This window comes from Euprymna scolopes, chromosome 15, assembly GCF_053919585.1.
Source record: "Euprymna scolopes isolate OS-2025 chromosome 15, ASM5391958v1, whole genome shotgun sequence".
Taxonomy (NCBI): domain Eukaryota; kingdom Metazoa; phylum Mollusca; class Cephalopoda; order Sepiida; family Sepiolidae; genus Euprymna; species Euprymna scolopes.
This window is the reverse complement of record NC_136496.1, coordinates 80,919,274-80,944,296: the sequence shown is the minus strand read 5'-3', so window position 1 is coordinate 80,944,296 and position 25,023 is coordinate 80,919,274. Positions and strand designations below refer to the sequence as shown.

At 32.0% G+C, this 25,023-nt stretch overlaps 1 protein-coding gene across 4 annotated transcripts in view; it reads right to left on the bottom strand.

Moving 5' to 3' along the window:
• The window catches only part of LOC145293940 (uncharacterized), a 174,318-nt gene extending 150,349 nt beyond the window's left edge, over positions 1-23,969 (bottom strand). For 2 of the 4 annotated variants that reach the window (XM_080140796.1, XM_080140798.1), the window contains exon 1: positions 23,691-23,962. In XM_080140796.1, the coding sequence (XP_079996922.1) occupies positions 23,691-23,763 (73 nt within the window). In that variant the 5' untranslated portion in view covers positions 23,764-23,962. Of the gene's footprint in view, positions 1-23,690 lie in introns of all 4 variants that reach the window. The other 2 variants (XM_080140800.1, XM_080140799.1) reach the window with 2 other exon arrangements.
• Between the last annotated feature and the right edge of the window lie 1,054 nt (positions 23,970-25,023).

Below are 25,023 nucleotides of genomic sequence, written 5' to 3'. Positions count from 1 at the left end.
AAATACACGATTAAACCCGGTTCTCCAACTTCCAACGTAGACCCCTACTACTATGTCTCCTTCTCCAACATCAGGGGTCTTCGTTCTAACCTTCCAGAGGTTGAAACCCAATTACAGGAGACTAAACCAGACCTTTTATTTTTAAGTGAAACTGGCATTGGACAGGCTATTTCCCTGGATGAGTTTTCAATTACAGGATACTCTAACTTAACTTCTAAATCTGACCCCCAAGATCGCCATGGGCATGGAATATGTGCCTATATTAAAGATAGCTTTCCATGTGGGAGGGACATCTCCAGGGAAGATCCTAACTTACCCTATATGTGCTTCCGGGTTGCTTTAGCTCACACTACTGCATTTATATTTACTCTCTATCGCCCCCACAACAGCGGAGTTACTATCTTTCAAAGCATATCTGAGAAAATTGACCAAGTCCTTTCTACTTATCCTTCAGCTAACATTCACGTATGTGGAGACTTCAATGTTCACAACGTCGAATGGTTGACCCACTCAAACAAGACCGATGATGAGGGGAGGTTCTGTCATGATTTCTCCATTGCCTATGACCTCACTCAGATTGTTCAGGAACCTACCCGTGTGCCCGATAATGACGGCCAGTATGCGAGCCTACTAGACCTTTTTCTCACAACTTGCCCTGAACTATGTTCAGTTTCTGTTCTGTCGCCTCTTGGATCTTCCGACCACTCTGTTGTATCAATTAAGATAAAAATGAAATGTAATAAGTCCCCAGACGTACCTCTTCATCGTACAGTATATCGATACACTAAGGCTGACTGGGATAGCTTCCGTACATTTATATCTGATCTACCTCTGCATTCCATGTTTAAAAAGGATGTGTCCTCTATAGTATTAGACCTAACTGAATGGTTAATTGTAGGTATTGACCATTTCATACCCTCTAAAAAGTTTCAGCAAAAACCTAACAGCCAGCCATGGTTCTCTCCAGAATGTGCTGCTGCCATTGCGCACAGAAATCACTTTTTCCACTGCTTCAAACGTAATAGATGTATGGAAACTAAAGCCGCTTTCAGGACTGCCAGCAACCATTGTAAGAAAGTAATAAGGAACGCAAGAGTGTTGTATGCTCAATCTGTTAAGTCCAAAGTAGCTGAGCAGAGGCTTGGTTCCCACCAGTTTTGGCAAATAGCAAACAGAATCCTGAATAGAAGCGTGTGCTCCATCCCAACTATTATCAATGGACCTGAGGTAATCTCGTCAGCATCAGACAAATCCAAACTCTTTGTCAAGAACTTTGCAGCTAATTCTACCCTTTGCGACCAAGACCGCCAACCTCCAATATTTCCTCCTGTATCAGAAAACACGCTATGTGATATACGTATATCTGTACGTGATGTTGCGAAGCTAATCAAAAACCTTGATTCGAGTAAAGCAACTGGCCCTGATGGTATTCCAATTATAGTACTCAAAAAACTTCAACCTGAATTAGCGCCCATACTTACAAAACTGTTTAAACGTTGTCTTAAGGAGAATAGCTTCCCATCTCCCTGGAAAATCTCATCAGTATGCCCTGTATTTAAGAATTCAGGTGATCGCTCATCCCCCTCTCAGTACAGGCCAATAAGTCTCCTGTGCGTCATGAGTAAGTTGCTAGAATCTGTGTTAAATACAGAAGTAATCAAACATCTCAACAAAAATAACCTTCTTAGTGACACTCAATATGGTTTCCGTTCTGCTAGATCTACAGCAGATGTCCTTACAGTTATATCGCATAGGATTAGCAAATCTCTCGACGGTGGCAATCTTTCTAGGGCAATTGCTCTTGACATATCTAAAGCCTTTGATAGGGTATGGCATAAAGGTTTACTTCATAAGATCGCTAGCTATGGTATAGCTGGAAAAGTCTTCTCAATTATTAAATCATTTCTTTCTGATAGGTTCATAAGAGTAGTAGTTGAGGGGCAAAAATCAGAAGCTCACAGTATTAATGCCGGTGTCCCTCAGGGATCCATCCTGGGCCCAACTCTTTTCCTGATCTACATTAATGATCTTCCAAATCATATCCTTACATCATTTGTAGACATTTATGCTGACGACACTACCATTTATGGTACCACATCTAAGACAGTAAACGACCAAGTTCTCTCCAATTCTCTCTCCTCTGATCTTGAGCACGTAGTACAATGGGGAAAGGAGTGGCTGGTTACTTTTAATACATCTAAAACCAAGCTTCTCTCTTTACATCATCAACATTCTAATTCACATTTGTCATCAATTGAAATGAATGGCTCTCGTCTTCAGGAGGCCTCAAGTTTTGACAAGCTTCTGGGCTTGACCATTACTCCTGATCTTAAATGGAACACGTATATCAAATCTGTTGCCAAGGCCGCTGGAAAAATGGTGGGATCTTTCTATCGATCCAGTAGATATCTCACTGCTGATGCTATTCTCTACCTATATAAGAGCCAGGTACGTCCAAGGATGGAATACTGTTGCCACATCTGGGCAGGAGCTGCTAGAAAGGACTTGTCCTGCCTTGATAGAGTTCAAAATAGACTTCGTAGCCTCGTAGGAGATGTCCTTTTCTCCTCCTTGCAACCTCTATCTCACAGAAGAGATGTTGCGAGTTTGTCTCTGATGTATCGTTATTTTCATGGAAAGTGTTCAACTGAGCTTCAATCTATGGTCCCCCCTCGCCAAACTTTCACAAGAAACACTCGTCTAGCTGTAAACACTATCAATAATTTCCCCCACTCTTTATCTGTACCTAAACCTAAACGTAGATTCCATGAACAAAGCTTCTTTCTTAGAACTGCACGCCTGTGGAATTGTCTTCCGTTTTCCTGCTTTCCGGCTGACTACAATATAGTTGTGTTCAAGTCTAAAGTAAATAAGTTCTTGATGAGCCGTTCCATATAAGTTATTAAATTTACCAAATTTTCATTACTAATGATTACTATATTGACCAATTTCTACTGTACACTCTTTAACCCTTATCCTTGAGTGGCCTCTGGGCCTTGATAATGTGGTGATGCCTTTGTAAAAAAAAAAAAAAAAAAAAAAAAAAATTACAATGCAAAGATTTTGTAATGCACAAATTCTTACTACTAGAGCTTTCCTGTTAATAACATGGTCAGTAAAAAATTATATATTCTGACAGTGTATAACATCAAAATTATAAATAGCCTTAAATAACTATTTGTGTATTCCACAAAATTTTCATCTTGTAATTTGTCTTCAATATTTATTTTAAATATTTTTTATTTTTATTTTTTTTAATTACGTTTGTTATCAAAGTTTTTTTTTTTTTTTTTTTTTTTTTTTTTTTTTTTTTTTTTTTTTTTTTTTACATTGAAGTCACCACTTATCAAGGCCCGGAAGCCACTCGGCTTAGTTTATGGGAATTAGTTTATATAATGGCTTTCTAGATATGCCTGTTTTCATAGACATATACATAGACCTTAATTCTCTTCTTTTAAACATGGTTGTTGTGTTGGCATTCAAACTAAAGTGAAAATGTTGGCCTGGGTTCGAGGGTTTCAAATCATGTGACTGCCAAAACAATCATCTTTCACACTGATGATTCCTGGAAGAGGACGAAACACGTGGTTATGTGAATAGAATTTTAAAATATTTATAATATTGTGTGCATGCACACATGCTCTTCCCTTGCTCGTCTCTAATATTATACCCCTCCACCAACATACCAAAACAATTTTCCATTTCTAATCTGAATATTTTCAAAGTCGGGATTGTCTTTTTACCCTTATTTTTGTATAATGCTGGCTTCACTTTTAATGAGAAATATTTAGCTTAGAAATGTCATGGTCTAAAGAGGTTTCTCTCTAATTTCCCTTTTTTGTAACTCTTATTGACTTGATAATGTAATAACGGTTCTTTATATATACTAGCAAACCACCAAGCATTGCTTGGTCATAAAATTGCATAAATATATTTTATTTCTTATTTATTGTGAACAGATATACTGTGGGTATTAAACTTAATGTTAAAATTTCTTGAGTAAAAAAAACAAACAAAAACAAAAAAAACTGAAACATGTGCATGCGAGTATTATGTTTTTTCTAAACAATTCACTTCTTGTAAGTAAAAAAAAATACTTGAGCTGAAATTGAAACCAAAACCTAAAGACAGCAAGTCAAGTACGACAACCATTATGCCAGCTTGACATGATCTTTAAAAAGGGGTTTTCAAATCTACTTATTCTTAACATAAGGAATCTGTCATTTGAACCATTCACACATGTGCATTTATGAAACAGTTAGCAAATAGAAAAAATCCGATGACCCCCCCCCCACTACATGACTTTTTCAATTTTGACCGCTTAGCAGCCTTTTTTTCTAGATAAAAACCAATTAAAAAGTTTTCCACATGTCTGAATATCCTATATACCAAATTTCAAGTCTGTAGATCAAAATATTGTTGAGTATATAGGTTGAGAAGTCTCCTCACACACACACACATATATATATATATATATGTATATATATATATATATATATATATATATATTAGTCCTCGGGCGAAAGAGCAGGACACAAAATGTTTTAAATAATAGAATAACAAAGACTTTCACTGGCGAGGACTACTATTGACCGTAACCAGTTATACACTCCTTTTGAAATTTTCATCTCTATTTTTCTCATTATGTACTGAATTTTTGTTAATGAAACCTATATGAAATATGTTCCTTATTAAATTTTCAAGATTTTCTATTCTGAAAGAAGTTTTAAAAAATTTAATCTAAAAAAGTTATTTTAAAATTTTTGTTAAAAAATTAGATTTTCTCATTATTCAGACCTGTATTACAAAGAGGGGGTTGCAAAAAAATGAGTTCTGTTGTGAGGAGAAATACAAACTGAAACAGAGAGAATATTCAGACCTGTAATAATACAAAGAGGGGGTTGCAAAAATGAGTTGTGGTGTGAGGAGAAATACAAACTGAAATAGAGAGAAGGAAAGTTTTAAAATATATTCTTAAAAAGATACGATACAAGTTAGAAAAGCATTTCATCCAAGGCATGAAAATTGTTAAACAAAATGTTTTTTAGGCTTTAAAAATAAAGGTACAAGATTCAATTTGAAATTTATTTATCTTCAAAGTGCACTTTTATAAATTTTACAAAGTAAGATATAAAAATTTAATTTAAATTGAATAAAAAAATTACCTTGGATTTATTTTATGTAATGTACATTTTGTTGCAATTTAAAAACATTATATTTCATCTAACAATTAATGATATAGATATAAAATTTTCAATGATTTTTTTTTAAAAAGTGCAACAGAATGTACATTACATAAAATAAATCCAATTTCATGATTTTTGGAATATGACATTTTAGTTCCATGACAGGTATGTATATGAAAGATTTTTCTGTATTTTTGTCTTGTTAATCAAGTCGAATTATAAATAAGAACCAAGAAAATTACATTGAAAATAGGGAATTATATTAATATATATTTTTTATTCACACACACAAAAGTATATATATATATAAAAATATCATAAAAAGAAGCTCCTTGATCTTTTAAGGAATAGTCATTGCCAGCTAAATATTCTTTTAAATAAATCAAATATGTTGCTTATGTAAAACCTGAAGCAATCTAACTCTTTTGAAAAGAACTTTGTCTTCTTACCACAAAAAAAAAATGTCAATTAAATATTCTTCAAATTAAAACGAAAGTCACTTTTTGAAATGCAATATTTCAATTGTACTGTTTTAGTTAAATAGTTACAATATACTTTGATTTTGCAAGCATTCATTTTTAAATAGATACAGTCGTCACCAATCAACATCTTTGTTGATCAGGCGATTTCATTTTTTTTTTTTTTTACATGTGTGAAAGGTGATAACGTAAGTATGTACAAACATGAAATGGCATAGTATTATATAAGTGAAATGCGAAAACTGTTGTTTATTTAATTCAATTGTGACAACAAAAGAAAACAAGCTGTGGTTGAAAACAATAGAAATAATTATTGGAGCTGAATGCAAACGCTATTAGCATTTACTATGAAAACTTTAAAGTGAATTTATAGGAAGCCATTAGACACTTTTGTAAAGAATTAAATTATAAAATCATCAAAACAACTTTTTTAAGCAAAGTTTACAAATTGTGCCTCTTAAAAAGATTGATATTTATCCAATCATTGATGAGAGTATGATACGAGGTAGTCTTCATTGAGGAGGTTCTGTGTTTCAGATCTGCCTCAACTTCCCCTTTGTGAATAGCCTCATTAAGTGATCGACCCTAATTTTTTTTTTTTTTTTTTTTTTTTTTTAGGTATGGGAGAGGGGTGCTCGTCCACGATGAAAACCAAGTTAAAAAAAAAATTAAAATGTTTTGTTTTTAAAACTGAACTTTATCACAGAAAAAATCTAAAAAATTAATGATTATTTTAGTTACCTAAATAAATTATTTGGAGTGACATTACACAGAAACATTTTTTTTTTTAAATCACATTTAGAATTTTTAATGGCTCCCTATTGCCTCCCCACAAAGGTAAAGTTAAACACAAAATCGATTTTAATGAGGAAAATCCAGCTCCCAAAAAGGGGCACCCTGGATTGAGACAAAAATAAAAATTGCCTTAGTTCAAACGAATTTCTCCTTCACTGACAGAGAACAAAAAAGATACAAGTCTAGTATCATAACCGATATCACATTTTGTTTCTCACCAAAAGTCCTACTTGAGTTATAGTCTTTGAATTTGTTTATAAAGATGGCTCTGTAATTGTTTGATTTCACATGTACGATGAAATTAATGTTATTTTTTTTATTAACTAAAACTTAATTAATTGTTTAAGAGAAAACTTGTTTCATTTTAAATAATTTGGGCGATTGACAAAAGATTTAAACTCTACCCTCAAAAAAGAAACATTGCAAGTTCTTTTGCTCTTGTTTTTTTTTTTTTTTTAGTTAAAAAGTAAACGTTTCAAAATTACAACTTTAGGACATGCTGCCAAGTTGTAGAATTCATTCATAAAAATTAATTATTGACGTTTTGTGTACATGAATGAAATGACACATTGACTAATCGGTGGCCTTTTTTTTTCTTCCTCTTTTATACACAGCTTGTTGCTAGGCAATTTCTTTAGTTTTTTTTTAGTTTTTTTTTTTTTTACAAGGACTCATATCTTAAACGAATTAAAATATGTATGCAAAAGGACCAAATTTTTTTTTAATATTATCAGCATCAATAGGCTTGATGACAAACGTAATTATTACAATTGGTTATGACTAGTATTCAAAAATTAGCCATTGTATGCATTTGACGTTGTTCAGAAGTCTTTATTTTTATTTTTTTTAAACTATTCGTTTTTTTTTAATAAGATTTTGAAAGTTAAATTAGGGCATGTGTCACAATAAGCAGAACGAAAAAGTGGTCAAAAACAGATATAAAACAAATGTTACCAAAGGCAAGATAATTTACTCTTCTACCTGCATAAGTTCAATACTGATAGAAATTTACCCAATGAATGTCAAAGTGATATTTATTTGGTGGATTACTACCAGTATTTTTTTTTATTTATTTTCGAGTTCTGAGCGATTCTCAGGACTTCAAATATGACAGCTTCATATTTCCATCTTTATTTTCGTTTTAAGCGTTTAGCATTCTTTGCGTTTCAAATTTAATACCTTTTATGGTGTACTTAATGGTTAGGGAAAATAAATTTTGGTGAACATGCAGCCTTCTAGCACTTCCTGTGGCTTTCCAGCATCTTGTGCAAACTGCAACATCTCCTGCAGACTACCTGCACCAGTCCCTGTAGCCGTCAAGCTACCTATTCCAGAGTCTGTTGATATTCGGCTACCCATACCAAAGTCTACTGATATCCAGCAGCCCTTTTCCAGTACCCACTGTTATCTAGTTACCTCTTCCAGTTCCGATTGGCGTCAAACTTTCCCTTTCCAGAGGCTGATCCTTATTTACTTGGACCGATCACAATTTCCAAACCTTTCGAATTTGCCACTTGCATTTATTTCTCTTTGTTTTTAAACAAATCTCAGTGTTTGTCATTCTTCTCTTGCTATTTCTGTTCTCCTTTTGTATCTGTGTCTACCTTATAGTTTTACGGTCAATTGGCGTATCTTCATACCGCCTCCCAACCCGCTGCAACAAACAGTATTTATTTTTGATGACAACTAACTTACATCATAAAAGTTTCTTGTCATTTTCTATCTAACAGGCAAAATGCATTTAAGTGCAATACTTAAGAAGCAGAGTTTTAAAACAAGTTTAAAATAACTTTATTTGACATTAAACAGAATGCTTCCAAATTCCACAAGTTCAAAGTAATTTTTTTGGTGGAACTTTACCAAAGTGTGTCATCGAAAAAATGTGTTTCAGAGTAAAACATTATTATGCACTTACGTGTCATGTCGAAATTAGTTTGAATTCCAAAAATTATGAAAAATGGTTCAGTAGAAAAATAATTATAAGTAAAAACAGACTTTTTCAAAATTGCAATTTGTCACTGTAAATTAACCCGTTAGTAGATCAAAATCAGGGGGAGATAACTACATTCTACCGTTTAAGTGATGCAGAATCCCATGACACTATCTTTCAGGTCGGCCTACTTGCTTCTTGATATATTGCACTTTTTTTTCCGAAAATCAGCTCTAGCACATCTGCTAAACCATTTTTTGTAATTTTTGGAATTCATACTAATTTCAACATGACACTTAAGTACATAAGTTTTACCCTGAAATGCGTTTGTTCAAAAATACACAATTGAGTTGGGCGACACACTATAATAAAGTTGTACTTTTTTCTTTTTTTCAATTGAAAATGGTTAGCTTGTTTAGGAAATAAACGAAATGCATAAAGGCAGAGGTGCAAATTCATAATTCAACCTAATTAAAAAAACAAAAGTACAGAAAAATTTTTTCTGATGTACATGCCTGTCAAGGAACAAAAACATTAAAAAAAAAAAAATTGATCAAGTTTGTTGTTTTTAAATTATTGTAACAAAGAAAATCAAATTTTATGATAAAACAAAGCATTGTGTTTTGATCTGCCATGTTTAATAAGAGAAACAATTCAAACTACTGTTGAATTTCACATCGTCTGGAGCAATTCTGCTGTTGCATTTCTGGAGTTACCTTTGAACTGAACGTCCCCCCCCCTCCTTTTTTTTTTTTAAATCATGAAGTGATGTTTTGATGTGAAAGGATGTGTTACATTCATCTAATTCAAGAATAATAGTTATTCTTCCAAATTCTTTATTTGCCTCAGTCAAGAAGGATGGGTTTGAAGAGGCCTCTAGCAGCCCTGAAGGTATACAAAAGTGCACTGCTTATGCAACTACAGATTGAATTGAGAAAGTGTTCAGGCTTTGCAAATTTCATATCTTCAAGAATCAATCTTTCATCTCTGTGGATTGAATTTTTGCATTAAATATAGTTATTTCTACAAATTTAGCAGAAAAAACTAGATTGTTCCTCTGTCTCATGAATTAATTTTGTACTAAAATATATATGTATGCATAAAAAATTTAATGTTTGATCTTTGAATATTTAAAGTTTATTTAATAATGATTCAACTCTAGAAGAAAATGTTTAAATGTTTAATTGTTCGATAAATTAAAAAAAATCTTTCGAGTTTGAGATGGTTGTTTGATGTTTAAAACTGTCTCATAAAAAGATTTGAATCGTTTTAATTTAAAAATTGATATTATGAAACGTTGTTCTTAAATTCTAAAAAAATAGAAATATTTTTAAATTAAGTTTCGAAACATTTTATTGTTGCGATGCATTTCCGATAATTCGTATTCGTCTGTACTTGCTAACAAAAGGTTAGATTGTCAAACCTTATACGTTATAACAAATTGATATTGGCTTCCAAGTTTATTAAAGTTGCTGGATTAGCTCAAAATAGCTCCCTCTCAAAAGGATGTTGAAGACAAAGAAACTTAAAAATCAAAACAATCATCACGAAATTGAATGTAGCTGGTGTGTCCTGATTGGCATTAAGTACTTATGTCTTTGACATTAAAAGATGGTTATCAAACTGTGAAGGTCTAGTAGACCAGATACTGATTAAATGTACAGTTGACAAGCATGTTGCGATCTGTCAGGAAGATTTGGCATTTGCACAGGATGTACAAGAGAATATATCTAAGTTCAAGGAGCAGGTTTCAAACCAGGAAATAAAAGAACAGCAAGTTAAAAAACTCTCCAATGGTGAGGTTGGAAGTTGAGTGCCTAGTTTTCAAAGACCCCCCCCCCCCCCACAAACAAATTTGAATTTCAAACCTTTCTCAAACGTTCAGAATTCTAAACAAACTTTAGAAGATGAAGCAGACAAATTGCTTTTATAAAAAGTTAGGTGAAAAGGCCTTTAAACTTATTTAAGAATTCAATATTAAGTCAGAGAACTTTGAAAGAGCTTCGAATGTCCTCAGAGAAAGATTTTTAAATACCGACGACACAAGATATAAAATATTTTAAGAAATTCTTCATTGTACCGACCCCTTTTCAAACCTTGATTAATCGTTCCTTCAATGAAGACTTTTTAAGGAAGGTTAATCTTCAGGGTATACAGTTGCTCAGGTGATATTAAAAAGGATTTATACCAAGATTTGGAAGGAATTAAATGTCCCAAACAAGGGAGAGATATCCGTTGCTCCAAATGATAGTTAAAAAATGTTCTAGAAATTGCAGAATTCAATATGGCAGCACGCTGCTCAAAAGAGCAGGGAAAATCATGTACCAAAATTGTCCATCAAATGTCAGGGTGAGGACAAGAAGCTTTTTAGGGAAGCTTTACACCAAAAGAAGGAAATTCTTCCAAATAAAAACACCCTTCCTGGAAACAAAAATTCTGTAAATTGTGCAATAAAATTGAACACAGAGCGAAGGATTGCTCTACGTTCAAATTTTTCAGTTCGAAACTTAAGCAAGCAGTAGAGCTCAAATTGTGTAAAACCTGCTTAGGTTTGCACAAAGAGGCGAATTGCTCGGGGATAAGGAGATTTCACTACCTGTGTGTTACTGGTAGGACTTGATCGCATTTTTCAGCAATGTGCCAAAATTCTACTCAATTTTTTGTGGGAAAGCCTTCATTACCTACGACGAATGTATTAGTCCCGTACTGCATGTATCAGTAAAGGGAAAGAGGGGACATTCCATACATTTAAATTGTTTTAATGTTCATTCTTCTGAGTGCTATGTACAAAAAATTGAGTTCTCAAGAACCTATTAGTATGTCCGGGTTTATATTACAATACACAAGTTGTCAAAAAACAAATATATAATAAATAAATGTTATCAAAGGCAAGATAAATTACTTTTCTACCTAACCGGATATTTTTTTAGTGTTTTTATTTAACGTAACATGTTTATTCAGTTTGAAAAACAGTGTTTACCAATGTATTGGAAAATTAAAAATGGCGCCCGACTCTTGAACACAGTAAGTTTAGGAAAAGGAGTTAAAAATAAAAAACTATACAAAATACTATTAAAAACTCACCGAATATATGTCAGCCTATGTTATGGTAACATATATTGAGTGAGTTTCTAACAGTATTTTGTATAGTTTTTTATTTTTAACTCAGTTTCCCAAACTTAACGTTTTCAAAAGAGAGTCAGGCGCCATTTTTAATTTTCCAATATATTGGTAAACACTGTGTTTTTCAAGCTGAATAAGCATGTTACTTTGAATAAAAGCACTAAGAAAATATCCAGTTAGGTAAAAAAGTAACTTGTCTTGCCTTTGATAACATTTATGTTATATATTTGTTTTTTTGACAACTTTTTTGAATCTATGTGCATAGTAATACAAACCCGTATGTCCATAAGTACATTTATGTACAAAACATTAATCTTTGCCAACTCAAAGTATACTTAAAATTGGGGATTCAAAAGAACTTTTTCCTTTGATGCACTGTTTACAGATGGGTTGAATTTGAAATTTAACATTCCTTGCTTTGACGAGATTGTGTCAAATATAAAAGAAGCGCGATTCCATCTAAGTCCAGGCTATAATAACTTAAATCATTCCACCTTGGATGGATGGTATCATAGGTTTGGATCTGATCCAGCACTTGAAGAATTTTAGTCTAATTAAATGTCTGGATAAATCTGATTGACAAATATCAATTGGTATCATTCCTTTCGGACAAATAAGTTGTTTTTAGGGAATGGTTTGAAGAAGGTTAATAAACAACGTGGCTTTCATTCCTTCACTCATTCTAACTGCAAATCACCTAAGAGTTCAAATTAGCTTATTGAGGAACTATTGAATGTTGTCCCTTTGTTTCCTGATCCTTAGGGACCATTATTTGAGGAATTCTCAGTTGAATCTGGAAGTGAGTTTTTTTTTTTTTCCTCTCAACTCAATTAGTATAGACCAGGAATCTGATTTGTTGTCATATGAAGAGGACAAAATTAAAGTTTTTAAAGAAACTATTGTTATGAAGAAGGAGAGATACCACTCTGATCAGTTGAATTATGTCCCTTCCTTGAAGATTCTGGAGAAAGTGTTGGACTCTCTGGAGAAAAAGTATATGAAGACTATATAAATGTCTTCAGAGATTATCAAAAAAAAAAAAAAAAAAAAAAAAAAAAATTATTGAACTCATACACTTATCTCGGGAAGATTTCAGAAAATATTGTTGGATTCCTCATCGTCCTGTCAGTAAAAAAAGTGCAGAAGTCACTACTAAGATTCATCTAGTTTTCAATTATTCGTTTAAAAGGAGTGGAGGCATTTCTCGCAATGATAGTGCATATTATAGAGTCAATTTTACTAGCAAATTGTTGGAGTTGTTAGTAACATTTAGGAAAAACGATCATGTATCATGTATTCTGGGGAAATCTCAGGAAAGCTTTTTTTGCAAGAAAAAGAGATTGTAGAAATTGGCTTTGTCCAGATTTTAAGGCTCAAGACTCCTCTCCTGGTGATGTTAATATATAAAGCTTTTCTAATCTCATTTAGGGTAAAAATAAGATATACCTTGAGACTAAAAAAAAAAAAAAAAAAAAAAAAAAAAAAAAAAAACATTCTTCTTTGATTCTTATATCAAAACATAAAACAACTATTCATTACTTGTTTTAAAAGTTGTAAAAATCATTCTGGATTGTAAAAATAAAAATATTTAATATTACTTCAATAAAATATGTATTCTTTGCGCTAGTAGCATCACAAAGTTAAAACATTAATTACAATTAAAAGAAAACTTTTTAAAAAGGTTCAAATTTAACTTGTAGAATTAACAGATGGAAGGACATCTTACAGAAGTGTTGAAAAATGTTGAATATTCATTACTTTTTTGCTCCTTTTTGAGAAGTGTGTTGAAATTCATATCATCTGGAGCATTTCCGATGTTGCATTTTGGGAATTGACTTTGAACATTTTATCCGGTTTTTAAATAATGCATGATGCACCAAATAAAGGCAATTTAAGTTTCAAATTATATTTCGATGTGAAAGGATATTGCAATATTTTCGAACTATAATGGGGGTAGTTATTTAATTGCCGCCCACCTTGGCAAAATGTGGCACAAGGCCAGAAAGTGGGAACCCCGGAAGCTCCCCTAAAGAAAGGACACTCCTGCAATTTTAAAAATTACCCGAGTAAGCCCGTCGGCATTCCCCGGTCGGAGCGCCTCAGGCAGCAAGCAATAAACTTGCTCCACCGAAAAGCCCGGTGGCAAGGCCTGGGAGGGTGAACCTCCTAGGTATTACCCAGGCGGCGTACCTCAGTCCAACAGGTGCTGGGCTGGTTCCCGGCCCTTCACCTGTTGGGCTGAGTGTCAAGTGACAAATCCTTGACGAGTACTACCCTGTCTCTCTGCAGCCAAAGCCGCTAGGAGACCTTTCCCCATCAGACGAAGTAATGGGGGTAAGATCCCGCATAGTCGGGAGATTCTATTTATAAACAATACTGCTAAGAACTGACAAATCAAATTAATTCACGTTCTGCTACCAACCAATCAGAAACCAGAATTGTTCCATAAAAATTAAACCTTTTCTGTAGCAACTTCGCATATGTTTTCTTCATGTCAACACGGGAAGAATCTTGCTCTGTGGATTCCAACTGAGAACTGTCTACTGAGAACCAGTCACCTCCATGACTTGTATAGAACAACTAACCATCAGAAACTGTTATAAAACTAAACATGGCCTTCAACTCAAGAAAGGATGTGTTACATTAGTCTTTAATTCAAAGACCTTTTCCCACATTCACGGAAACTCCTGCTTTCTGTGGATGAATAAGGGGAGTTTGAATTAATTCCCAGTTGGGAACTTGTAAAGAAATTACAGATTCAACTAGATTTCTGTCATGGACTTAATAAGAAACTTTCAATCAATAAGAATATAAATAGTCTATTTTTTTCAAATACTTGATTTGCATCAGTCAAGAAAGATGAGCTACTTGGAGAGGCCTTTACAAATAATGGGGGCATGCAACTACAGATTGAATCAAGAAATGTATTCAAAGGTAAGTGTTCGGACTTAGTGAATTTTGTATCTTCAAGGGTCTTTCATCTGAATTTTTTTATACTACCGAGATCAAAATCCCGCTTGTAATGGCTAAAATTTACTGCTAAAAATTGTTAAAATGAAAAAAAAGATTTTCTTAATAAAACTTACTTGATCAATTTACATGATTTTTGGAATATAACATTTTTGTGTCATGACAGGTACAATAAAGATTTTTCTCTATTTTTGCTTTTTTAATTAGCTTGAATTCTGGACAAGAATTCTGGTGGATTTAATTTCATAATTCAATTACTAAAAAAAATCAATCAATCAATAAATAAAAAATATTAATATTATGAGTGTCAGGATGATTAATCACAATTGAGAATCGGAAAAATCGGAACTTTTGGGGGTATTGAAATCGGTATCAGAAAAAGTGTGCTTATTTTCGATGCCAAAAACGATTCCTTTGATTATCTTTTTTTTTATTTGATTTTGTTTAAAATAAAATTTTGCACTGCTGGTAGTAATAATAAAATAACAAATACTTATTGATTTTAAACAACCAGTAAAACTAATACCCAAAGATCACCCCCCCCCTCCAAGTGTGTTTTTACGTCCGAGAAAATATGTGCATGTTTAACATGTTTTTTACAGTAGAAAAATAACAACTTTATAGTTAAATATTTAGAGATTTCTAAAGAATCAGAACCGGTAATTGTATTGGAATCAGGAAAAATATTAGAATCGTCCCATCACTAATTATTATATCCTTACACCATATGCTAGTTAAGTTCAAAAAGGAGAGAAACAGTCATCCAAGAATTTTATTAACATAGAAAAGATAAGCAAATCATGGTTGTCGTCACATGATAAGGAAAAAACTAAACTTATGTACAAATAAGAGTTTTCGCTTAAGTGATAAGAACTCTTTTTTTATATGCCTAGAAACATCAAGAATCTTTTCTTGGCAAATTTTCCATCTAAAATATTGTATCTTTTCGCATCACAACCCCCCTCCCCCAACATTTTACTCATTTACGCTAAGCCTAAAATAAATTGCATAAATTTTGATAAGATAATAAACTTACCTCTTTGTAATAAAATAAACATTGCGATTTACATTTTTTAAATTTACTATTAATCAAATATTTGTTGGAATCAAAAATGTAATAGCATAAAATGCTTAAACATTTTTTTTTAATTCTATGGGTGCTTGTTTAGATAGTCTAGTGATCGATTTTTTTTTAAATATGTTATTTTAAGAAAAAACTAGTTACTTATGTCGAAAATAGTATTAAAAATTTATGAAAATTCATCAAGTAGAAACTTATTTATAGTTAAAATAATTTTTATGGAAAATTTGGGGGAAACAGCATTTTCCCTAGATGTGCACACCTTGAAGATTGCAAATACAGGGGACATATCTCTTTTTTTTTTTTTTTTCAACACTTTAATAACTGATATTTTGTTTTAGCCAACAACAATAATTTTTTTTTTATTTTTTTACTAAAAACAGCAGTCCTCAAATTTTCATATTTTTTGGATATATTACTATTTTCGACATGACAAGTAAGTACTGTTGTTTTGGCTTAAAACAATATATTTATTTAAAAAAAAAAAAAATATCGATCTATCGACTATCTAAACAAGTATGAAAATATGTAATTACGAAATTCAATCAACCAGAATAAATTTTGGTTTCTTCATAAAAAGTCAACCATTTTATTTATTTATTTTTTTTTTTTTGTTACTTCATTTTAAATTACTTTGACTTTTTAAAATTTAAAACGAATTTAGAAACTATCGGCCTGTCATTTAAACTAGTGTTACGATTCTAATTCTAATTTAAAAATTCAAAGTTTTGGAAACTTTTCATCATGTAATGTTTTAATCTTTATTTTTTTTTATTTTAATTTTTTTAAATAAATAAAAGTTTTACCATAAATTATCGTTTTATAACAGTCTGGTCAAATCTGATTAATAATCAAATAAGACGATAATTAAAATTAACTTTCAACATCCTTTTTTTTTAAGTAAAATTTTTGGTGTTTATGTACTTATTGTACCGCGCTATTTTTTGGTAAATTTTTACTTTCTTTTCACCTTAATACTCACAACCTATAAGTCATCATATAGACGAGTTATATAGGTTTTCGGGTACACTGAAAACAAATATCACATTTTAATTTTGCGCAGACAAGTAATTTTCTTGACATTAAGAAATTTTTTCACAATGCATTACTTAATAAATGTCAGTGGTGTTCACCATTCTTAGCATAGGGAGGAGCGGGTGTTTCATAACACGCATGCGCATTAGTATTTTTCAATTGGGAAAAAAAACAAAAAAAAAACATGGCCTCCAGTAAAAACAATGAATTACATTGGATAATAAAGGTATTAATATCCAGAAAACTACTTGTCTACGCAAAATTGAAACACGATATTCATTTTCAGCATACCCGAAAGCTGGCATTTTTGCAATGGTCATCTTTTTTGGTGCGTTTCACTAAACTGTCACAAGGTGGCGCTTCTCAGTTGTTGATCCTTCAATGTTGTTTTAATTCAAAAAATGTTTTATTTATTATTTTTTGTTTGGAAAAACAAAAAACAAAAAAAAAAAAAACTTACTTTTTAAAAATCCAATGTTGCTTTTATTACAAAATTGTTTTAAAATTATATTTTCTTATGCAGACTTTTCCTTGACACTTCCAAATGTTTTGGAAAAAAAAAATATTTTTTGAATTGGACTAAAAAGTCCAATGTCGCTTTAATTTGGAAAAATGTTTCATTTAAATTATTGATTTGTTGTTGACCCTTCAAAGTTGCTTTAATGTGAAAAATGTTTCGTTTAAATTACTTATTTGTTTATAAAAAAAAAAAAAATTTTACTTTATAAAAATCCAATGTTGCTTTCATTACAAAATTGGAAAAAATTTTACATCAAGTCAACATCAACAACTTTCTGTAAAATGATGACTAATAGGTTTTTCGACTATGCTGAATAAGAAAATCTCATTTACATTTTGCAGAGACAAGTAGTTTTCAAGATATAAAACCCTGTAATACATACTGTAATTTACTGGCAGCCATGTTTGTCTGTGCACGATAAACCTATTTCTCTACAACCGACACTGCAACCTAGCAGAAACAAATCCACTTTTCTGTGACGGACATTGCCTCCCCAATTCTTTTTTTGTTGTTGTTGTTTTGTTTTTTTTTTAATTGCACATGCACTAAAGATGTGGCCACATGTGCAATTTAAAAAAAAGATTTCCAGTCCACACCTGTTGAATGATTTTGGAACTCAATTATCAACAAGCAAGTGGTAATGTAAAAAAAAAAAAGGAGAGAAATTACGAAAGTCCTTGAATGAATCAGCTTTAATGTGCTCATACATCTACATTACATGAACCATCTCGAAAGAGACTTGTCGACTGCATCTTTTTTTTTCTATTGCTTTACTTTGGAATTTAAACTACCATGGACTCATCAGCTTTTATAAATTTTTGGAGATCCTGACAAGGTTGGAGGCATTTATTTCGAAAGCCGTTCTTAACATGGGGAGGTTAGGGATTGTGAGAAATTCTACAATTATAAGCAAGCCATCATTGGTTAAATTTGCCACCCAGTCTTTGTTTAAACCAATCAAATTGGTCAATGTTTTAACTACGAGCTTGGCGGGCCTTTGAATGCCTTCTCTCTTTACAGGGAGTTCCAGTAAAACAGCCGAACCAGAAGGATGGAACTCAACTCTCTCTTGATATGAGGCATTTGGACGCCTCTAACTTTTTGTCTCCTTGAGACTTTATTTTAAGCCTAAATGATTAGGCTAAGTTATTATATATATCTACCAGAGACTTTTTTAAGGTTAGAATTATCGATCTGTTATTAATGATTTTCCTTCAAATAAACATTGATTATGAACTTCTGTAATGTTGATTCAAGTCGAGAATTGAATCTTTTCATCAGAAGACATCATACCAACCCAATGACTGTAATAAATAAACCTTTGAATAATGCTGTACCCGAATACCAATTCCTGATGAAGATAAAAGAACTATTATCTTTAGAGGTTGGTACCAGCTCTATTCAGAGGCAAATTAGGCATTTCTTTTTTTTTTTTGCAATGAAGAACAAATAAAATTTGTGTCAAATTTCAGAGGTATGTTTTGTTGTAATTGTTAATTTTTTTGCTACTGTCTTACAGCAAAAACAGGTAAAACAAAATATCTCACAGGGTGTCCATTTCGAAAGCCGTTCTTAATATGGGGAAGTTGGAGGGGGGGGGGTCTGAAAGCCGGTCTTTGTTGCCAGCATACTCGAAAGCCTATACAAGTCGACATTTCGAATGTGAACGCGAATTGGACTTAATGTAAAAAAAAAAAAAAAAAAAAAAAAAAAGGTTTGTTTTACTGTACACAGATTCGAAAAAGTTGTCAAAAAACAAATATATAATAAATAAATGTTATCAAAGGCAAGATAAGTTCTTTATCTACTTAACTGGATACTTTTTTTTAGTGTTTTTATTTAATGTAACATGTTTATTCAGCTCGAAAAACATCCAGTACTTACCGATGTATTGGAAAATTTAAAATGGCGCCCGACTCTCTTGAACACGGTAAGTTTGGGAAACCGATTTAAAAATAAAAAAAAACTATACAAAATACTGTTAACAACCCAACGAATATATGTCAGCCTATGTCACAGTAACTTTAAGCGAGTTTCTAACAATATTTTGTATGGTATTTTAAATTCAGTTTCCCAAACTTACCGTGTTCAAGAGACAGTCGGGCGGCCGGGCGCCATTTTAAATTTTCCAATACATCGGTAAACACTATGTTTTTCGAGCTGAATAAACATGTTACATTAAATAAAAACACTAAAAGGTATCCAGTTAAGTAGAAAAAGAACTTATCTTGCCTTTGATAACATTTATTTGTTATATATTTATTTTTTGACAACTTTTTCGAATCTATGTGTACAGTAAAACAAACATCCAAAATGAAATTAAAGACTTAATAATCTTAGAAGATAATTTTGAAAAAAAAAAAAAAAAAAAAATTAAATTTAATAACATTTAAAGGAATTCACTTTCGTTATAACGTTCTAATCACGTGACAAGTCGATGAAGAAATCGAAAGTAAGATCTCTGTGGTAGAACGTTATATATAACAAGAAAGTAAACCGCCTTAAAACTTTTTTTTCAAAATTTTTTTTTCTGCTAATATGATACCTAAGTATGTAATCTATGATAATCGTCGGAAAAAAGTTCATAAAAAATAAAAATAGGTGTAAAACACGCATTTTGGGGGATGGGCACTCTCGTAGAGGTGCCCACCGCTCCACCGCAAAAAAAAAATAAAATAAAATAATAATAATAATTAAACATTTACCAAAAAATTACATAAAGCCCTAATATTTTTATGTTTTAGTGAAAATGAGTGTTTTATTTTTTATTATTCAATTCGAAAACTCTTGTCCAGGTGTGACGATAAATAATAATTAAAAAAATAAACAATCTCGTTAGGAAATTTACGGCGACCATTTGTAAACGTATAAAAAAAAATGGTTACTCGTCCAGTCTAACTGGGTAATCATTTTAGGTTAAATTTTTATAGTAAAATGAGACGTGTAATTAGACGAAAAAAAGTAAAAGATCACTCTTTTTTCTCAACATAGGGACGGCAAATAAAATGGTACTATTTAAAAAAAAAAAAATTTTTTTTCGATTTATATATTTCATAATTGGCTTTACATGGATAGACTTGACTTGAAATGTAAAGTGCAAAGGTTCAGGGTGAGTGAAAATTCGACATTGCCCTACCAAGCAAAATTTTTCTAAGAGTCAGCAAAATTTCTGCTTAAAGAAAAGATATAAAAAAAAAAAAGAAAAGAGAGAGAAAGAAAACCTTACGAATCCGCCCCTAAAATATTATTTATTATTAGAGACGATTTTAACGATTATTACTAAATAAACAAAACTTTCCTTTTTATTAAATATCACTTATTCTATTATTGCTTTTTTTTTTTTTTTTTTTTTTTTTTAATGAAAAAGTTTAGTTTAAAAGTTTCTGGAGAAGTTCCCTTTTCCTGTGGTCCTTTAACGTCGAACAGAAAAAGGCATTTCATGTGTGAAGAAATTCAGTATAGGATTACAATTCCACGTAGTTGGAAGAAAAAGTTTTTTTTTTTTTTTTCAAGTTAAATAAACATATCGTAAACATTTGATTTATTAAATTGTTGGATGAAAGTATAGAATAGTTTAAAAACAAAAAACAAACAAAAAAACACTCCTTATGTTAAGAATGGCTTTCTAAATAACGTTATTATCCCAGACCCAGCGCGCTAACAGATACATAAGTACCCGAACGTTTAAAGATAAAGGTGCTAGTGCACTTACTGATCCGCGCTATTTTTTTTTTTAAATCGTATTTCCAAGTTTAAAGTTTTATGGGTTTTTTTTATTAAATTGTAAGGTTAAAGTATAGAATAGGTACAAAACACCCTCCCCATGTTAAGAATGGCTTTTTAAATAATGTTATTATTCAGCAACCACTGCACTAGTACCAAGATAAAAGGAAATATAAGTTACTTATATGCACTTATATTACCGCGCTGAAATAACATTTAGAAAGCCATTCTTAATATGGGTATTTTCTAACTATTCTGTACTTTCACCCAACAATTTAATAATGAGAAAAAATAGATATCGTAAAACTTGAAAATACTATTTTTAAAAATATAACACGGTAACATAAGTGCATAAGCACCAAAACAAAAAACTTGTTTCGAAAATTTGGAGATGAGGATAAATTGTATTATTTAAAGTACTAATCTCATTTTGATCGTCATATTTCCCCTCGTAAATAAGTAAATGCTTAGGTTTTCTAGTTCGGCATGATTCCAAAAATCAACTGTTAAATTCCTAAGTTCGAAAAGATGCAGCCAAACAAGGTCGGGGGTTATATCGGCCGAAACAGTAAACACCTTGAATAACAACGAAGATGAAAATAGTCAAAATAATCACACTAAGGAAGAGAGAAAAAAAAACAAAAAAACTTAATATTTTTTTAATATTAAAAAAGTGCAATAAATTGAATAAAAAAAAATATATCTACTTTATAAATCTTTTATTTCTTTTCTTTTTTTTATTAAATCTTTGAAGTTTTAACAGTTTTTAATCAGTGTTATTAATTTGTTGCAGGGAGTCTGCGTCACACTTGATGGAACACGTAGCATCCCTCCCCTCCCCTCCCCCGGTACAAGAAACAGACACTGACGAGGCTTAAACATGAAAGTTTTTTTTTTTTTTTTTTTTTTTTTTTTATGATATTTTATTAAATAACGAACAGAAAATAAAGACCAAGGATCAATGAAAAAGTTTACTTTTCTTTTTTAAAATGAAAAAACAATGGTGAGGGATGATTATTTGGATTCATGTTTAAAGAATTTGTGAACGTCTCGTAAATGTGGTGGTATGGTAACGTGGCACTGAGTGGATGCAGATATAACAAGATGGGGGCACTTTTAGGCTAAAAATACACACACACACACACACACACACGTATGTGTGTGTATGTGCTAGAGAAAGAAAGAGAGAGATGTAGGCGAACGTCGACACCCTGCAAGAACATAACGTGGTCATCGCGACTGGGGATCGCTTGTGAATTCAATATTCCCAAGAAACTTTCTCCTTTAGACTCTAAAGTTTAGAGGAAGAAAATTCAACTAGATTAAATATATATATATATATATATATATATATGATAATATTTTACGACGTGCTTGCTCCACTCCAGCGTATTATAAAAACTTCAACCTCCCCATGTTAAGAACGGCTTTCTGAATAAGCATCTAACCTCGAAAGCCGTTCTTAACATGGGGAGGGGGTGTTCATTCCGAAAGCAGTTCTTAACATGAGGTGGTTGGGGGTGTTTATACAACGTTGGAGCAGGTCGTAAAAAAAATACCATGGGGGGGGGGGTATAGAAACAGAGATAGAGATCTGTGCTGCTGAAGTACTGAAATAAATCGTATGTAAAAATATTTTTTTATAAGTATATATGGGTAAAGTTGAGGTTTCGTTCTTCTTTGCTACTCCAGAGATACTACATTAAAAGAGTTAATGATTTGGTTCAGAGGAGGTCGCAAAAACAAAAAACCTCGACTTGTCCATTGTACGCCAAACGACCCATATAAGTAACAGATCAGCTCGATTGGAGTGGATATATACCAAATGCATTTATAGGAGTAAAAAACATACGTATCAAATAAACTCAAACCGTTTTTCTGGGTGTCATTTGGAGAGGGGGGGGGCAAAAATCTGTATATAAGTTTTTAAACATCACCCCCAACCTCAAAAAAAAAAAAAAAAAAAAAAAAAAGGGGACTTATCCAGAATATGACTGCGTTGAGGGGGGGGATCTTTTTTTTTTTCTATTTTGTACTTTCACCTAACTAAACAAGATACTGCAAAGGTACTCATGCAGAGAGTGATCCGTGCTGAAATAATAACGTTATTATTTAAAAAGCCATTCTTAACATGGGGAGAGGAGGGTGTTTTGTACCTAATCTGTACTTTAACCTTACAATTGAATAAAAATATATATAATAAAACTTTAATCAAACGTGGAAATACGATTTTTAAAAATAGCACGGATCACTCTCTACATTTAGCACCAAAAAATATATTTAAAAAAAAAAATGGTTAGAAAACCAAGTTATTAACATGAAAAGTAACAAAGACGAATATTGATGGAAACTGAACAGAATGGATCTATTTATATAATTAAAGAAACTATTTTTTAGCCTGTTCATTTTCTTCGGGAATTAAACACAAACGTTCGTGTAACCAACTTGGCATACGTATATATATATATATATATATATATATATATATATATATATAACGCGAGTGCCATGTTTTCATGCTTTTTAACCGATTACCCACATGTCAGCATCTGTTCGCTCCAGTTAAAAAGGCTCAAACCCGAAAACAATCACCATAACTGGAACCCCTAATTCTATTCAACAGACACCAACATCAGCGTAGGCCATTATAAACATCAATAAATATCTGTTTCTTAAAGTAGAAGCCGGTTGCGATTAAAAACATGACGACTAAGGGAGGCAAACGCAACAAGAAGCGAGAGAAAGAGAGAGGGGGTGTTACATGTCTCCCTCGCTCGATCTAGTATTTCTCTCCGAATAGACTGACGTGTCACTTAACGTGGAGAGAAAAACACGTTTTTATATTTACCTCCAACTCCGGCATTTTTCGCTGGCTTCTTATTCTCCGTGTTGTTCGGAGGTTGCTTTTTTCGGTTGGTCATCTTCGGAACTGGTCTCCCTGCGGAAATGTGGAAGTTGTTTTGCTGTTGTCTCCCTGCAAAAAAAAAGGAGAGAAACGTCCGTCCGTCCGGCCTTCTATGAGAACTGCTCACTAAAACCTTTTTAGCAGCCGCTAGCCTACAACAACGTGTAACTTGTCTTCCGCAAACCCAACAGTTGTCTCCCCTGAACAAAACTTTGCTACTCAACTGGTGTAACGCTAGTTTTTCCCCCTTTAAAAAATATACAAAAAAAAATTTTTTTTTTTTTAATTAGATATACTTCAATTTTTAAAAGTTTGGAAATCAAATTGCTTAATCAAATTAAAAATATCACTGGTGTAGAGAATGTTGAGAATAAACTGTAAATGTAGAAGTGATGTAAAAATAACAAACTTGGAAGGACATTTATACGACCTATCTGATGAAATATTTAAGAGAATTTGAACTGCATATTATCCCATTATATATTCTGCGATAATTAGGACTATGACAAGAGAATATTCTTATCGTTGTTTTCACTCTCAAGTATATATCCGACACAGATAGACACAGTTAATCAATCGAGAACCACATCACTCTATATAAAAACATAAAAGCTATTAACTGATATATACTTGAGAGTCAAAATAATGAAAAGAATATTCTCTTGTCATAGCCCTAGTGATAATGTACATAGTTGCGTATATATATATATATATATATATATATATATATATATATATAAAATATATTTTAGTCATCGACATACAGACCTGTTTCGTTGTTTCACAACTCATCAGTGCCGCTAGACTAACACCTCTCCCAAGCCGAGGATCGAACCTAGAACCGTCGTGATGACAGTCGGCAGTCCTACCCCCTGACTACGGAATCGGTGGCCGAAATTAAACTGTCCGAATGTCTATTTAAATAAACATCCATCCGAATGTCTATTTAAATAAACATCCGTATATATATAATTTAAAGGAGATTAGAACAATAGTCTAAAGAGCTGAGTGTATTTTAATGTAACAGTGAAATTGCTAGTTTAATTAAAATACAGGAAGGAGAAAGTGCTCGTTGTAATTTAGATATATAATAAGCTCGATAGGTAAATATCCTAGAGCTAATTCAATATTAAGTAATGTGATTGATAATTTAAAATTTAAAAATCAAATTATAATTAAATTAAAATTCCGTTTCATAAGAAGGAACAACAACAAAATCAATTATCTGTACGATCGTTTCGGAAAACAATGCTTTTTATTGTGGTAGACATCAAGT